Source organism: Grus americana, chromosome 15, assembly GCF_028858705.1.
Source record: "Grus americana isolate bGruAme1 chromosome 15, bGruAme1.mat, whole genome shotgun sequence".
Lineage (NCBI taxonomy): Eukaryota > Metazoa > Chordata > Aves > Gruiformes > Gruidae > Grus > Grus americana.
In genome coordinates, this window is record NC_072866.1 from 16,599,718 (window position 1) to 16,616,721 (window position 17,004).

The window sequence follows — 17,004 nt, forward strand, 5'->3', positions numbered from 1 at the left end:
CATCAGAACGAGTTCTGTTCATCTCACACTGAGTCAATGTTTGTTGCAGCTTCTTTTACAAATATGTACTAAATATTACTTCTAGTAATGTAAAATTCTAACTCCACCTCTTAATAAGAAATACTAACTTCTTTACTCTGTCGTGAGTTTTAAAGTAGATCTGCTGCACACAGTACCAATAAAAACCTGTTGTTATATACTTACAGCTCCAGTGAACAGTTCCAGACCAGTGAATGAAAGGTTATTTGGTTCTGCCGCAATAAACTGAGGGATTGTGATGAAACTGAAGTTTATTAGGAATGAGAAGATGTTGAAATTTAGCAGCCACTTCAAGAAAATAAAATAAGAAAGAACACTTGTTCCAAAGTTGGCACCAATGATCTTCAGAGTCTTGTGCATGAACTGCAGTAGGTGAAAGTATTCTGACAAGCTATTTCCAAAGCGCCGAAATGACTGGAGTGCAAAAGAGGAAAGAGACATAAATCTCAGCAAGCAGTCTTAAACAGGACTCAAGTTCACATAATAAAGCCTCACATTTTTTTACAGTTCCATTGGGACGATAAGAACGGATTTCTCCCACTACATGCACCATAAGATGCTTAGCTGATGTTCCTAAGTGCTACCATGATGCAAGTCATTATTAATGAACACTGCAGCAATTAATTGGTTCTTTGATAAGTAACATAAAGCAAGAGACCAGATACCTCTGTAGACAGCGATAATATTGCAGCTGAAGCCATTTACTCTACTGTGAGTGACAGAAGTTTCTGACGCTTACCACTACTATTCCCTGCAGGCAATCTGTACAGCAGGAAAGTCGAATACTGCAGTGCCTTGATTTTTTTGTTATTTCTTTAAGAACTTTATTCCTGTGGAAGAGCAGGGCAAGGGGTAACAAGCATTGTAGTACAGGTTGTAGTTAAAACAAGAAACCAAAGAAGCTGCTGCAAATACTGTTTCATATAAATGGAGTTAACAAAACATGAAGATGTTCTCCTGGTTCCTTTTCTACCAGCTGATACCATGGCTCTTGTCCATGCTATGACAGTATGTTCTAACTCTTCCACTAACTCACTCTGGGAACTAAATTTAGGAGACAAAAAGATAGTTGAGACTATGTGGTCCCTTCTCCATTTTCAATGGCCACCATGCAAGTTTCCTGTGAAAAGGAATCACAAGTCATCATTCACAATCAAATCTCAAGGCTTTGATATTCTGTTTTATATTACAATGAGAGATTCCTCTCATGCAGAGAAAGGACGATGACCCATCTTTAAATTATTTTCCCTTGCAAGATGTTAATGTTTAAAAAGTGCATTTAAAAAGTACTTTCCGTTCTTTCAAAGTGACAAACCACAGTTGAGCAGATGGCAAGCAGCCATACTTGATAGCTAGATGTTGAAAGTATAGTGTGTGTAAAACTAAACAGATAAACTTTTATTTTTACCTGATCTCTCTCTTTTTTTTCATGGTCTCTGGCATCTCCTGGATTGTTTTAATCCTTTCTCTGGTGGACATACTTGCAAGATTTCCAACTAACTCTTCCTCTGCATAAAACCCATGAAAAATCCAAATTTTGGGATAATAATACAGTAATTCTTATACAAAATCTGAAATGGATATAATAACATTCCCCATTTTCACTGCTATCAAGGTGTGGCAAGTTCTGGGGAGTATTATTAAGTCTCAGAATATCCTCAGCTCCATCAGTACTCTAATACAGATGTAAGTAGTACAATACTGTATGTTAAAAAAAATAAACATGACTTGTCTGATGCTTGTTTGATGTTAATACAAAGAGCTGCAATATAAAGGGGAAAAAACCCCACCTGACAAACTCCAAGATTCTGGTCTATTGTTTGATCACTGATAGTTACATTTCTATGATGCTACATATTGACTTGAATATAAAACTTTTGTTTTATTTATTCTATAATTTGAGCTGATTGTGGTGCCAAACTTCGCACTACCTACAGAACAGGCAGAGCTGTATTACTTGACATTCAGGCTGTTTTGGCATAGTTGGAATTTGATGCTAATTCCAAACACAGTGACTGAAACCAATCCATTAGCTGGTCAAATTTTAACAGAGAGTGGAGCTTTTCCGTCTACAATTTAACACATATTCACACTGCACCGTGCCTCATTTATCATGGGATTTTAGTGTGCTAGTACAGCATAAAAGATTAATCACTAGCATTAACACAAAACCAAGTTGTTCCCATAACCACAGAAAGACTGTACATGCAGTTCTGGTGATAAACCAAGAACAGTATCAACCACACCATCCTTGTGCAAGATGCTACTTAATATCGACCCACTTATCTAAATTCCTACCTTCTTTACGCGCTGGATCCGTTTCAAATGGGCTGAAAGAAGTCATGAAGATCTCATCAGGTGGTCTTCTGCTGCGTCTCCGAATAAAACTATCTAAATAACATGGACTGTTTAGTAAGCCCAGATACTCCTGACAAATTGACTTAAGAAATTCAAATTTCACTTTCACAGAAACAACTTAAAAGTATACCCTTCAATCTCACTACCTACATGCAAACATATACTCTCCCACTCGCTTCTTTCCTGGTCACACTTGACAGCCATATGCAATTTTTCAGATACATGTTGGAAAAGAGTTCCCGAGCCCAGCCTTCAGCTATCATGGAAAACTTTGTCATCTAACACATTCATAAACATGCACATGGATTATTCAAGACTTTCTTCCTAGAAGATGGGTCCTTTCTTTAAAAATCCTTCCACTGACTTCAGAGAGATTGTTTTAGAACCACACTCAATCATGCTGAGTAAGTTATATGTACCAGACTCCTATTTCCCTGGGCCCAAACTGCAACTATTCTCTCAATCTTCTTTCATCCAATTCAGACACAAATGACTAGAGTCCTTAAATGCATCCGCCTTCCAGCAATGAAGCAGATGAGTTTAGTGACAGCTTTCCTTGCCTCGCCTTCCTAGTAAGCTAATGGCCAGTCTGTGCCATGTCACATTCCCCTTTTGAGCTCGATCCTCTGGTGTGGAAGGCCCCAACTGACTGATGCACCTGTTAGTTAATGCACAAGTTACAGGCTCCTTCACCATATTTACTATTTCGATCTAATTTAGATCTAACCCCAGTGTTAGTGTCATTTCCACTTTGAGTCAACTTCCTTTGTAGCAATTAAAAAGAATCAGAAAAAGCATCCGTGCCTCCTTGTGAAGGTATTTCTTAAACTTTCAGCATCCAGACACTTATCCTCTAGTTGACTGCATTGGAAATGCACTCTCTCCTTACTATCAGGTATTAAAAGCCATGCATGACTGTTCGTGTTTGGAAATGTCCTATTTCTGTGGTCACTCATGGAGTGAGGCATTTCCAGGTACCAACAGAATTGTTGCTTTTTAATAAAGATACAGGGGTTCGCCAAATCACATTTTAACTTAAAGACCATGTTCTTAAAGATGAAAAAGTGAAAAAGCAAGAATCCCTCACTTGGGGGCAGAGAGAGATGGTTCTTTCCATGCATCTAGGTAACAATTCCAGAAAAGAACTCTGAATTACATTCCAAAAGCAGCTGACAGAAACCAAACTGATTGTAACAGAAAAATTACACGATATGGGAAGAACAGTTCCTACCCAGAACATGAACAATAAACTACTATGCTAGCCTAAAACAGAATCCAGATTATACTATGCCAGACCCTCTGCAATTTAATGAATATAATTCTCTAATTACTATTATAGCCTGGAATTTACACGGAGACAACATAGTGAAAAATTCACTAAAGATAGTCTCAAAAATGCATCTTATCCTCCCCTTATTTCTTCCTACAATGAGTCTCTTCAGATAACTGTAAGTTTGTTTTATGCTGACCCACTTACAGGAAGTTTGGATTAAAATGGGTAGGCATTATATCTTTCATTGCTCAAGAAAAAGATCATCCCCTTCAGAAAGATATGGAAAAAATCAGCTACAACGATGTAGGATAGTAAAAGAGAATTTATGTTTTATGATTCCTTTTATTACATTAAGATTTTCATACCTGAACCAGAAAGCTTTTAAATATTTATTATTTTACAGAGGGCAAGACTGACATTCAGTCCTTGTCTTACCTTCTGATACACTGGAAATTCCATGGGTATAGGGGTGATCCAGTGGATGGAAGGTAGAAGGTGGGCCGTATGCCAGTTCTGGCTCTGGCTCAAAGGAAAGATTATCTGTTGAAGGGAATCAGAATTATACTGAGAGTTGTATACTGCTATGGATTATTTACACATACAGAATATCAACCCTATCGACCAAATACAGCTCTACTGCAAACACAGCAGTATATCCTATTAACAACACTCCTATATGTCACTCCGATGTCCATACTAGTATTCAACGACTTATGCAGTCCATACAAGTCAGTATTTATCGATCTGTTAATACAGCAGACGATGCATGGATCTGTTAATGTAACATCTGAACGACTTCTTGCAAAAAAGCCAAAAAACCCCACTGCCACCAAGAACAAAGATATAGAGTTGAGCTTTCCAGAGCTGCAGGATGCCATCAGGACAGCGTAAGCCATTACTTGTTCCAGTGTTTCTATAAGCTGTTCATACGAGAAATTACATACCCATGGAATTTCCATATGGACTTCTGCTTAGGACATTAAGTCTCAGTAAATCTTCGCTGTATTCAAAGCTATGTCTCATGGAGGCCATTGGCATGGCCTGAGGATAATTCTGTCCTCTTCCACTGTGTTCTGCGTAGGAACCATGCAGTGAAGAATCATAAGGGCTTTGGTGAGAGAATAGATTCTTTTGAGAATTCCTCCTGTGTGAGCAACAAAAAGGAAAACCTTGAGTGCCACAAAAAACTCTCAATAGATTATCGTTAATAAATTGTTACCTATTATCATCAAATTTGCGTACATTATAAAACAAACTCTGATATTGAGAGGTATTTGGTAGTTAAACTCCAACATCATAATTCTGATTTGGTCATCAACTGAATTAGAAAAACTAAAACTTTTCTCCACCTGAAGTTACCTTGGATTCTACCTAAAAAGGAATAACCGCTTGGAAAATGAGGACATTCAAGGTTATAGCACATTGTGAAAATTACTGGAACTAAAAAATATCCATGACATTATGCCATAAATCCTAAAATACATTTAACACATAAATTCATCTAACATGTGAAAAGCAAACATGCCATTTCTCTTGAATGTCATCTTCCTGATAACAGCTTTAAAAATCTGTGTCTGAGAATGCAAGCATGAAGGGGGGATTAACAGAATTTCACAAATTAATACTCTGAAGAAAAAGTTTCCCCTGCATATAAATAGAAAATTTAATTTCTTATGGCACCGTCACAACAGAAAAAATAAATAAACTCACCTTCTATCAATTTCCAGTGTCTCTGAGAAGTGGTAGTCTGGATTTTCAAAGGCTTCATTGTAATGATAAGACATGACAAGTCCTTGGTTTGAGGGATGAAATCTTCCTTGTTTTTGTCTCTATTGCTTCATTAATATGTTCACGGGAAAACTGATTACAGACCTAATTACAAAATAGGTGCATGTACATACAAAATTTAAAGAAAGGATGTTCATCTTAGCATCTTAGAAGATTTTTGCCACTCTGCTAACAAGTAACATGAAACAATATAAATAGGAAATGGGTCTAACTTAGTGCTATTTACCATTGGGAAATTAGAGCCCACCTGAAGTTGCAGGTAAAATGGGAACTAATACTTCTCTATAGTAAGCTCTCTACAAAACTAGGGAACTGGAGTGCCACATGAAGTCTTCCCCAGCACTGACAACGAAGCCAGGTTTTAGGAGCATGTCAAAACATTAAGAAGAAGAAAATCCCCTCCCTGGCAGTGTTCAAGGCCAGGCTGGATGGGGCTTTGGGCAACCTGGGCTAGTGGAGGGTGTCCCTGCCCATGGCAGGGGGTGGGAACTAGATGGGCTTTGAGGTCCCTTCCCACCCAAACCATTCTGGGATTCTATGACTTCATGTCTCAATCCTGTATATAGGTTTGGGTTTAGCTTTTTTCCCCCTCACAGAGTGCTCCATTTTAGTCTTGAGCAAACCAGACTTTGTCAGAGCAAGTCCAGGTAAGTCAGTGAAAAGGGAACCTTGTATTAGAAAAACAGAATCCAAATTAAACAGGCAGTTCTTGCAATTAATCAAAAGTTATACTCAAAATTAAAAAGGAAGCAACTTTTAGCATTTGTTCTAAAAGGCACCACGCCAAATTTGATCAGCTCACAAGATACTCAAGAACACGGAAGGAAAAAAACCCAACCAAACAATAAAGGACACATCTGGCAAAACCCGTGAGACCCTGCTTTTATCTCAGGTTCACTCCTAGAAAAGCAGAGCTGAATCTCGTTTAATGGTACAGTCTCAACCAACTTTTCTGTCTGCAGTGGGTTTTATTTGCGATTTCTACTGCAGTAAAGTAAGCATCACATGAAGAAAAGTATCTTCAAAATGGATAATTGTACAGTGTCTAGTTTCTGAAGGCTTGTCAAAAATCTTCTTGTTTTGCCAAAAGAAGCTCTTAAATTACCTTTGTGTCACTTACACACCTAAAGATCTTGGAAGACAGTCTAAAACCTTGTGGCGTGACATACAGTTGTAAAACACTGCCCAGGTTTTGCACGCTGACTTGCAAAGAGATTTGAATATAAACACAGGTGATTGATTGAATTCAAAGTCCTACATTTTAATCAGAACATTGTCTACACTTTCACTAATAGCATGATGAAGTATGCTATGACGCCCAAGTCTTCAGCAAACATTCAGTAAAAAAGCATACCAGGCAATCTGAATATATGGTGCGTCACCCACCCCTTCTGTAAACAGTGGAATGTGACTACTACCAACAAGAAACTATAAACATAGTCACCCCTAGGTGAAACTTGTGCGGGTTTTTTCAGGCAACAATTTGACAACTACAGAGACAGAGTGAGATTCTCATGTATTTGGAAAAAGTAATTAGCAGAGCCTCCTCCCCTTATCTCCAAAGTAAATCAATAAACACCCCAAGAATCCAAGGCTCTTACATAAAAGTCATGGGAAGTTTAAATCTCCTGAGAGGTAAGTTTTCTTTGACAGGAACCACTTGATGATCTTCTGAGAACTAGCTTAGAACATATCTGAGGTTTTATACAAACTCTTCAGGAATTAGTACATTCTGTCCTTATACTCCATTAAAAAGCATGGAAACAATTCTTGAAAAAGGTAATTGTGGTCTTCTGCAAAGAGTTGCTTGGAAAACTAAACTTCCCCCTATAAAAGTGTTTTACATTTCAAACTGTAATGAAAAGCTAAAGAGGAAAAGATTAGTTTCTCAGGAGAAGAAAATTCTCAGATAATTCCCTTTGAAGAGTGTGCAAAATTACATTTTTCTATTTTTTTAACTGGTTTCCCAGGAACCCAAACTCAGACTCAGCCATCCAGAAAGCTCGGAAGCCTGCCAGCGAGGCAGCTGGAAACCTGAGCACTGATCTAAACAGCACATCAACTTGCCTGGTCTTCATTCAAACTGTAGAGAGAATGGATATTTTGATCGAAACGTATGGGCTGTGTGGAACCAATGTTCCCCAGAAGCAAGCTGGTAGGAAGCATCAACCAGCTCTATCAACCAAGTTGCTGGAGTGCAACCAATCAGAAGAAACAGATCAGCCCGACGAAAAAATACACCCATCACTTCTTTCTCTTATTTTAAAGACCTCTAGGCATATCCATAAATGTTTGCTAAGACCCTCAAATAAGCCCAAGACAGACTGTCTACTGGTTCCATCATTATCCACTTATTTCCTTTGAGTCTTAAGGTGCACTTTATGCCAAGATTTCTGTGAAAACCCACAGGACATTTACAGTCTAACACTGAACCCAGCATCCGAAGCCACTCTGCTTTTTCTCCACTCCTAAAGTTTTAAGGATTTTAAATAAAATCCTCATGGACACTGAGGCAAATTCAAATCTTTGCATTTCGGTCCTGAAAAAAACTAGAGATTTTCCTCTTGCTACCCGAGATCATTAGATCCCAAACCTCGAGGCATTTGGAGCGAGCAAGAACGTGAACATGGATAACCTGTATGTTTCTTGACTGAGGCTGTAGTCACTCAAAGATTACTATGCTACCTGGTACATAAATGCTGGAGGGCGAGATGGAGGTGTGTATGAGCATACATGTATGAGTGTGTACAGGTGGCACGCCAATCTACCCACTTTCTCCATCCCAAGCCCCAAGATTGTGAGAAACTCTTCTTTTCAAATCAGATGCCATTATAGGTTTAGGGTTTGATGGACTGGCAGTTTATAAATTTCTGACCAGTCGTATTTCATTGGAAAGAACCAGAAGCAGGTAATGCTCAAGCTAAACCATCTCTTCTTTTTGACCTATGATCGGATGAAATAAACCATAGCTCCAGGAAAAGCTATGACATTCAGACTTAGCTTTCCCTTTAAAAAGTTATTTTCCAGAAGGAAAAAAAAAATAGCTGGACAACAGAGGTCATTTGTGAAAGATAGAAAGCAGGAGCTTGACAAATCTTCCCCAAGCAGAGTGGTGTCCATTTGTTGGGCAACATTTTGGATTTCAGCAAGCAACAAGAAAAAGCTTGTGTTCCTCCTCTGGAGAACAGAAGGGTGTAAGATCAATGGGTTTAATAATCATATATATGTAAATAAGTTACAGGATACGTGGAGAGTGGGTGCCTTCTGCTTAAATTATTTCACACACACTGTAATGACATAGAACAGGAAACTCCAAGCAGTGCAGACTCAGGCTTCTGGATCATTTCCCAGAAAAATAACTGCCTTCACGTCACAGACCAACAGCCTTGACAAAATATTCCAGGTTAGTTTCATCCATTCCTGTACAGGTAAGTCTCTGCTATAGACACTAATCCTCATTTAGTATAGAAATCAAACAGGAATGTCTTGCTAAAATAGCACTTTCTCCTGGTATCAAGTTTCAGGAAAGACACTTAGACCTTCAAATCCTTTACCTGTAATCCCTCTGTGAAAAGGATTACATAAAGTAAATCCTACTTACACAAATCTTGAAGAGGAATGGAAACGGTAAGTTCCAGAACTACATCATAGTTGACTTAATAGTTTTGAATGAAGGGAATAGAACTCATGGAAGAACTGTTTCAGAAGGTTGAACGTGTTCTATTTCCATAACGATCTTTTAGTTTTGTAGGGTATGACGGGACAGGGCTTCACTGTTACCTAAGTTATTTTTATTCATGAATCCCCGTCCTATATAACATGGTCCACATAGATTCATACTGAAAAAATCAGACTGATTTCTGGAAGCCAAAAGCGAGTTTGAGAGACAGACCAGAGTTAAAACTAGATTACATGCTGCATCAGCAACTAGGTTCCAGTACTGACCACTACTCTTCTACTGTCTCAATCCAGATAGTTTCAACACTGCTGCAACAAACCAGGAAAGCCTCTCAGAAAACCTAAAGAGCCTGTGAACTGACACCACAAACAGTGCACTCAAGAAAACCTGATCTTTAATTGACATATTAGCAATGAAACAAGCATGAATCATACAAGGAAGTTAACTTACCTCATGCGTATTGCAAAAGTACCCGGTCTGCACTGACAAACACCACTTCTTACCAGCCTTCCACTGTGGTTTTATTGATGTCAGCAGGGCCCATTACAGGAGCCAATGTCAACTTTGCTATTTTAGACCTTCAATCAATTTCAGCAATGTAAACTGTGCCTCTGCTACAAAAGATCTTCCCAGTGAAAGATGATGTGGTGGCACTAAAGACACATCTGCTTACTACTGCATAGGCAGAGGACATACCACCAGCTTGGGAAGGGACAGAGTAACAGCATCCCCATTATGGTCGCAATGCTGCTGTCTCTCCCAACAGCTTGTTGGATCTTGAGCTCACAAAGGAGGGTATTTCCTAGTCCAGTAGTGCACTGCTGCCTACCAGAGTTCAGATCCCATCCTCGTGTCCCCCCAGCCATCCTTGGTGAGAGCAGGGCGCAGAGAGCAGCCAGTCAGGCCAGCAGAAGCAGGCAAAAAGCGTCTGTCCGACATGGGGAACATCCTACTGTCAGACTCTCTGCTCTCAGCTGGCTGCTCCCCTTGCCTCCAGCTCCCGCTTCAGCGTCATGAGCTCTGCTCCTTATCTGCTCTTTATCCATTCTTTGCACCTACTCACTTGTTTGCCTTGTCCTTTCTATTTAACATTCCTCCTGTAATTTCCTCCTCCCACTCCCAGGTATAGTAAGACTACAATATTTTCATCCTGTTCACTTTGTTTGCAAGTTAAATCCCTTCTATCACCTGTGGCTGCTTAGTTTTGGAGAAGGACTGCCAACTACTTCGCGCTTGCAGTGTCTCAAGCAGGAATCTACTTCTTCACCTAAGTTTAGATACCTTTATTACAAACATGCTCCTGAAACAGTCATAAAGTCGTTACATATATAGTTAAATTTTAGTGTCCAGTAAAGTGTCATAAAGACACAGCACACACTTCAGAGTTTTTGCTTCATGGCAGTGGATGCAAGTTCAGATACTTCATTAATTCTGTGAAATTCATAGTACTCTCCCTAATCTACCAAATCCCTGCTTCTCCACCCAAAAGGCCCCACAGGATTGCAATTCTTACGGACTGAAGTACGTATCACTGTGTTTTTGCATTATTTAATCCCTTCCCCAGAGAACCCTTTGAGAGCAAGTCTCTTTCTGTTTGCTGCTTTGTTGCTTTTATTTTCTTAACTCTGACCACAAGTTGCAAACTTACTCCACTGGGAAAACTACGAGCACTGGGTAAAGAGGAACAACCAGGGATATATAATCACTAAAACTAGAAATAGGGAACTGAAGAGTAAAACAGTATACCTGGCAGAGAGAGGAAAGATTAACAAGAATAAGAAACCATGAACAGAACTCTGCATTATTTCTTTAACACTTGAAAAATATTACCTAGCTCATCGTCCAATTATAGTGGGGAAAAAGAGGCTAAGGCAAGAATCCATATCAGTGCAAGTCAGTCTTGTGACTAAATTTCCAAACTGCAGACTATCACATTCTTTGCGTATAGCAGGACTAAATCTTGCTTTGCAAAACAAGTTTTTTAAGTCTGTCTATTAACCACCATTACCAGCTACTTCTACTTGAAGGAAATGCCTGGTTACAAAAAAAAAAGGAAGCGGTTTGTGAGTACCTGTTTGGAATCAGTTTTTTGCTTTCAGTGGAAAGGCAGCCTACCACAGCAGGTCTATTAGAAGCATGAGATACTGTTTGCTAGAACAGGTCTAACGTTTTGCCTTAAAGACAAGCTTTGTTTATTCTGTACTTGCAATGGATACCTATCCACTTTAAATGCAACCTTCAAATTATCTTTTAATGAGCAGTATCAGTTACAGGAGTCTCATGCACAAGTTCATTTGGAAAAGCTTATGAAAACTACAGATATGGTCATTTTAGATAATAAACAGGGTTTTAAAGATACACAATCTTGTTGAACTAAAAAAAAAAAAAGGCATTGTTCTGTTTGTAATTTCTAGTTTAACTTCCTGTTAGGATATTGTCATCTCATTACTATTTGCACAAGCAGCAATTCGGATAATCCTGAGGGAAAACAAAAGCTATTCACAATATTCTAGCAAATCAACTAAGAAGCTAGAAAATAGCTGGGGAGAACCAGTCAGAAGAAAAGAGAACCAGTTTTGTCACAGGTTTCTCCTAACTCTTCAAAATCCTTACACGCAGTTTTCAAATTGTTGGACAAATAATTTCACATAAACTATTTTTTTTTTCCTCCCAGACAAAATACAGCTGCGTTAAACCACAGTGTAACATGTTAGCGCATTAAGGTTCTATTCTGCAATGAACATACAGAAACTCTGGACCATACCAGTCAGAATTAAAGGCTTTTTCACAAAAAGTGTGAAAGGGAACACCGCCATAGAGTGCTAGTTCGTGTTATATCAGCCCATACAGACATACCACACCACATCACCACTTTACCACTTTTATGGCAAGAATAGAAGTCCTCCCAACAAGCTTACTCCGGGAAAAAAACCCACCAACCAAACGACCAACCAAAAAAACAACAAAGAAGTAAACTGAAATCAATTGCTTTGGGCGGAGTACTGACATATTAGCCCGGAACAGGTGCCATTTCAACGACATGGCTTCGCACACGCAGCCCGCTGTTGTCCTTACCCCACGCCAGGGCTGTGTTGCGTGGGCAGGACGGACGTGGCACCCACACTTTAACTATCGCAACTCGAATGCAGCTCCAGAGTTACCAACTGGCTGCTTCTGCTGCACAGAGCAGGATCAGGCTGCTCCCAGTTCCAGGACTGGCAGAGGACACCATAGTGAGATTAGGTCAAGTGGAAGTAGAAGTTAGCACAGCTCCCACACACTACCGCTTGCAGATTTGCATAACAGAGCGTTACTACGGGACGGAGATTTAGCAATAAAATCTTGGATGTAAAGATTTGGCTTTTAGATGTGTATTTAATCTTATGCATAGAAACGTTTCAACCTTTGTAGACTGGGGCATAAAGGAAGAGACAGGACAAAAAAAGGTAGTATTTAAATAGCATGGCTGTGTGTTTTGAGGGAGTGACAGAATGGTTGACCACAAAGAACACGGATACTTAAACCTGAGATTTCCCCCACCTATTTAATACAAAAGTACTTCTGGCTTCCCGTTACCTGTCGTAACGTACAAAACTCACAACCTGCTGTTTGGAAAACGCAGTACCGCATTCATTCACTAGCTAGCAGACTCCAACTCGCAAGCTACACCAAAGTGAAAGCAGATGCCATGCTGCAAGCTGGTGATCCCAGCACGGCTGGTGCAACACCTCCCAGACTGAAGGGTGGCACACTGGCTAAATGCATCAGGATAGGATGTGGCTGTGAATCCCCCATGGGATCAGCCCTTCCAGCTGAAGACAGCGGAAGATCCTATGTGACAAATGGGATGATAAAGCAGGGCTGATACCAAGGACAGGACACCGCTCTGTGTGGCTATTTACCTCTCGGACAGCAGAAGCCGAGCAAGCATTGCAGTCCAGCCCTAACAGTTTTATCGCTCTAACTTAACAGCAAACATTAGTAAATCGCAGTCGCCTGTCAGGCAGTTCGGGTGACTCCTCCAGACCAGATGCACGGAGAAACCACCTTCCAGCCCCGCTGTCGGAGAGCTGGTGCAGACCCTGCTCGGACCCCAGCAAGCTCCCGACCCCGGCCCTACCGCCCGCTGCTGAAGTCGCAGAGCCGCAGCGGCGAGGGGCCGTGGCGCAGCCCCGAGCCCCGGAGACCCCCGGCCCCAGGCCCCTTACCTGCCTGCCGGGATAGGGCTGCCTGGCCCCGGCTCGCCCGCGCCAGGTGCCTCGGCGTCCTCGACGGGCGCGCCGGGAACCGGCACCCGGGGAACCGGCACCCCGCCTCGGTGGCGGCTCCTCCCGGTGTTCTGAACCCGCCTCCGGCGCTATTGCCGGGGGGTGCCGCCGTGGCCGCCTGCTTCGCTTCGCTTCCCTTCTCCCCGAATGGGCTGTGCACGGAACTGCACCCCCCGGCAAGGGCGAGCTGAAGTCCTGCTCTAACAGCTCAGAGGGGGAAAGGAAAACAACAGAAAAAAGTCCATTTCGTGTTACCTGCTGGAGAACACGTTGCTTTATTTCTGTTTGAGCTCTGCGATATTCAGTCTCCTTCCCTCCATGAATTTAAACATGCTTTGCTTTTGGCCTGGATCGCAGTAAGACCAAAACAGAAGGACAAAAAGAAACCGTTTTCAGACACATGATGTGTACCTTTATCCCTGGATTAATCATTTGTAGAGCAGAGATAAAGAACAATCTTGACCTCACGTATTTTGATTTGTATTAAAGGAGGGCTCATCTAGGGATGAAAACATCAGTCCACGCTAATACAGGCAGTAATTAGCAGCTTCTGGATAGGGAATTTAATACCAGCCTTGTCTTCTTGTACTCAGTAGGGACCAGAAGGAATTTTAGTGTGACACAGAAGTATTGAATTTTATTGTCTTCCTCTTCTCCCCACATGTCTTGCTTTCAAGCATTGTGTTAATACAGCTTGTTACACCATTTTAGCATATTTTATCTCCCCAGAAAAAACATGCATCTTAAAACTTCCAGCAACTATTCCTAAGTAACTTCTCCGGTCAGCAATATTAAAAAACCAAACAAACAAATGAAAAATACCCCTGTCGACCTTTGGATTAAAGTCATCCTCACTAGGCAGTGGGGAATCTGTAACAAATCAATTTGCTCCGTGTTCAGATGCTGTGCTGTTGTAATGGCTGAGGATCACTTTTACCAAATGGCTAGTGCTTTTCCAGCTCCTAAACTGGGTAAAACATGTCTATCTTGTACCAGACGCATTCAACATGGATTTAAGTGAAGTTTTCTAATATTACTTTAAGATTACGTTTTGCCTAAAGCAACATTCCTGGCATGACTCCAGAGGACTTGTCTGCAGATCTCTTGTACTGATCCAGGAGCTGTCTGCACACTGCACAGGCCACAGGGAAAGCGCGGGGGTAGCCGAACACAAGACCCTCCCAAAATTAAAATAATCCCTCAGAACTTCCCTGAATGTTTAGAAGCATTTTTGAACTGTGGCATTATGAAGAGGAACCATGCAAAAGAAAAAGTCCTGGAAACACATGGTGTTACTACGTGTGACAGACAGATATCCAGCATCACAGGAAACAGTATATGGCACTGGCTTCCACGCTCAGTCCAGACTGAAAACTGCTGCTTTTGTGAATAAGGTATGTTGGACAAATAACGAACGAGAGGAACCTACTGCACTCCCTGCGTTTGACTGTCAGGCTCTGGCAGAATCACCCATTGTCCCCTCCTCAGCATTCCTGTCTTCCTGTTTTCTCACCTGAGATTGCTGTGATCCACAAAAGTCATTGAAACATTTCCAAGTGTCTAAAAAGCTTTCTCAACAACCACAAAGAGAGAGGATAGAGAATGCTTTCACAAAATTCCTGGGAAAGTCAATCTTGTTTCAATTCCTCCAATCTTTATTTAAATTTATTCTCACAGGGTCATTAACCCAATACTTTTTTAGTACATGGAGTTTCAGAAAGAGTCTAATTAATCAGCAGATGTATTACCTTTCTGCTTTGTATTCTTAGTGGTAAGAAATGAAACACAAAAAGCAAACCTGACCCCCCAGATGACACCCCTAGAGAAGTCTTACACCGTAAGTGTTCCTATTTAAAGGCAGGACTGGCCCTGCTCTATACTGACAGCCAAACACAAAGACGGCCCACGCTTGGTTGGCTTCAAGGCAGCAATAAAAGTGCGTTCTTAGGCTCTGGTGGTGCAATACACGCTTGTATCTGGCATATGAATTGCACGCTTAGCATGAATGCTGAACAATATTAAACAATTTTTCAGGAATGCTACCCAGGGGTTTCAATTTCCATCTCCTGAATTTTCACGAATGATCAGCTGGAAGTTGTTCAAATGAAGCCCATGAAATGTGACACTCAACCAAGGAACCAGAATCCCCTGTGTAAATGGGCACCACTGAGGTGTCCGGCTCTGTTACAAACAAGCCGATCCTGCACACTCTCAAGCTGAAGCTCAGCCCAGCCTTTGGGGAGGGCAGCTGTCACGCAGCATCAGCCTTTGCTGCACAAAAAAGTCCCACCTGGGAAAAATCATCTAGGAGATCTGTCATAAAGAGAAGGGAAAAAAAGCAATAGGCTTGAATCCTTCTTGCACTAGCCTCCAGAGTAACTTATTGAAGGATGAGGGAAAGTTATAGCTTATTCTGATGGAAAAACAGCTGAAAACCTTATCAGTTATATTCTAGACCAATCTACCAGCATGAAGACAAGAACACCTACAGAGTGTTGGGTTTTTAAAGCAGTTCAGTCCAATAAGGAAATTCCTGCGCTTTAATTCCATGTCTCTGTGTTTCAGAACAACTCCCCTTCAGGTATATCTTTCTCCTCTGCCAGTAATACATCAATGTACTGATCATAAACAAGTACATCTAAATTACTTTGAGAACTTACCTTTTCATCAATAACATTTTATGGTTTTATCATAAAAACTGATTATCCACATAGATCCTTACTGCTAATAAAGCAATTTGAAAATCACGTACCTAAGCTGATGACACACAGGTGAGAGAGGTTAAGAAACATTTATGTCTGATTCAGCATCCTGAAACCTAATGATGACTTATTTTGAAAGTGCTGCAGAAAGTAAGGAATGTTCAGAAAAATCTGGTTATTGATTTAACTACCAGTAAAATACCGTAAGAAATGCTAGAAATGCTTTTTTTTTGCCCCATATGTAATACTGTTGAAATTACTGGAGGTTTAGTTTTCTGTTTCAACACATTGTTATTTTTACGCTGAAGGCGAGATTCATTCCAAGAAATGAGTCTCTCAGGGATGGTTACTACAACTTAACACAAAAAACATCCACTGTCAGATGGAAAAAAGAGATCCAAGCACCTACTGACTTTGTTTGCTCCAGTTCACGCTGTTTTCACATTCAAGGGTAAAGCTGCGTTGTTCCGCTGCAGCCCTTGTCGGGCTCCGCTCCCTCAGAACAAGCTAGGGAGTTTGGGCCTGCGACCTAACAGGAGTTGACCAAATATCAGAGTTTGTAAGAAGTTTTTACAGCGCCCAACACCAGCACGGACATTCAATGCTCACAGAAGACGCTGAAACAAAACCTGTTTCTAAGCCAACTGTCTGTAAGACGCCCAGCAGTCAGAACACCGCGGGACGCTTAGGCCTCGCCTCATCCTAACACAGAGGGTGGTTTGCTAGTAGTCTTTACAGCCCGCTGTGCTTCCTCACGGTATTTGTAACAAAAGCCCTGGGTAAGAGGGATAAAAAGACTCTGATGTCCCAAAGTACAAACCTCTTACTTTAAACGTACAAGTTCAAGGATACGAAGCAATGCTCTGGAGCAAGGGGGGCCAGGACTAAAGACAGGGC

General features: G+C 41.0%; 1 protein-coding gene across 5 annotated transcripts in view; it reads right to left on the reverse strand.

Moving 5' to 3' along the window:
* TMC5 (transmembrane channel like 5) overlaps positions 1–17,004 on the reverse strand; it is a 32,245-nt gene that overhangs the window by 12,759 nt on the left and 2,482 nt on the right. The window contains exons 1-8 of one of the 5 annotated variants that reach the window (XM_054842496.1): positions 13,661–13,902; positions 5,381–5,542; positions 4,615–4,814; positions 4,106–4,210; positions 2,338–2,430; positions 1,448–1,547; positions 779–869; positions 205–453 (exon numbers count right to left, since the gene is read on the reverse strand). In XM_054842496.1, coding sequence (XP_054698471.1) covers positions 205–453; positions 779–869; positions 1,448–1,547; positions 2,338–2,430; positions 4,106–4,210; positions 4,615–4,814; positions 5,381–5,454 — 912 coding nt within the window. In that variant the 5' untranslated portion in view covers positions 5,455–5,542; positions 13,661–13,902. Of the gene's footprint in view, positions 1–204; positions 454–778; positions 870–1,447; positions 1,548–2,337; positions 2,431–4,105; positions 4,211–4,614; positions 4,815–5,380; positions 5,543–12,212; positions 12,353–13,345; positions 13,575–13,660; positions 13,903–17,004 lie in introns of those variants that run through there. The other 4 variants (XM_054842499.1, XM_054842495.1, XM_054842498.1 and 1 more) reach the window with 4 other exon arrangements.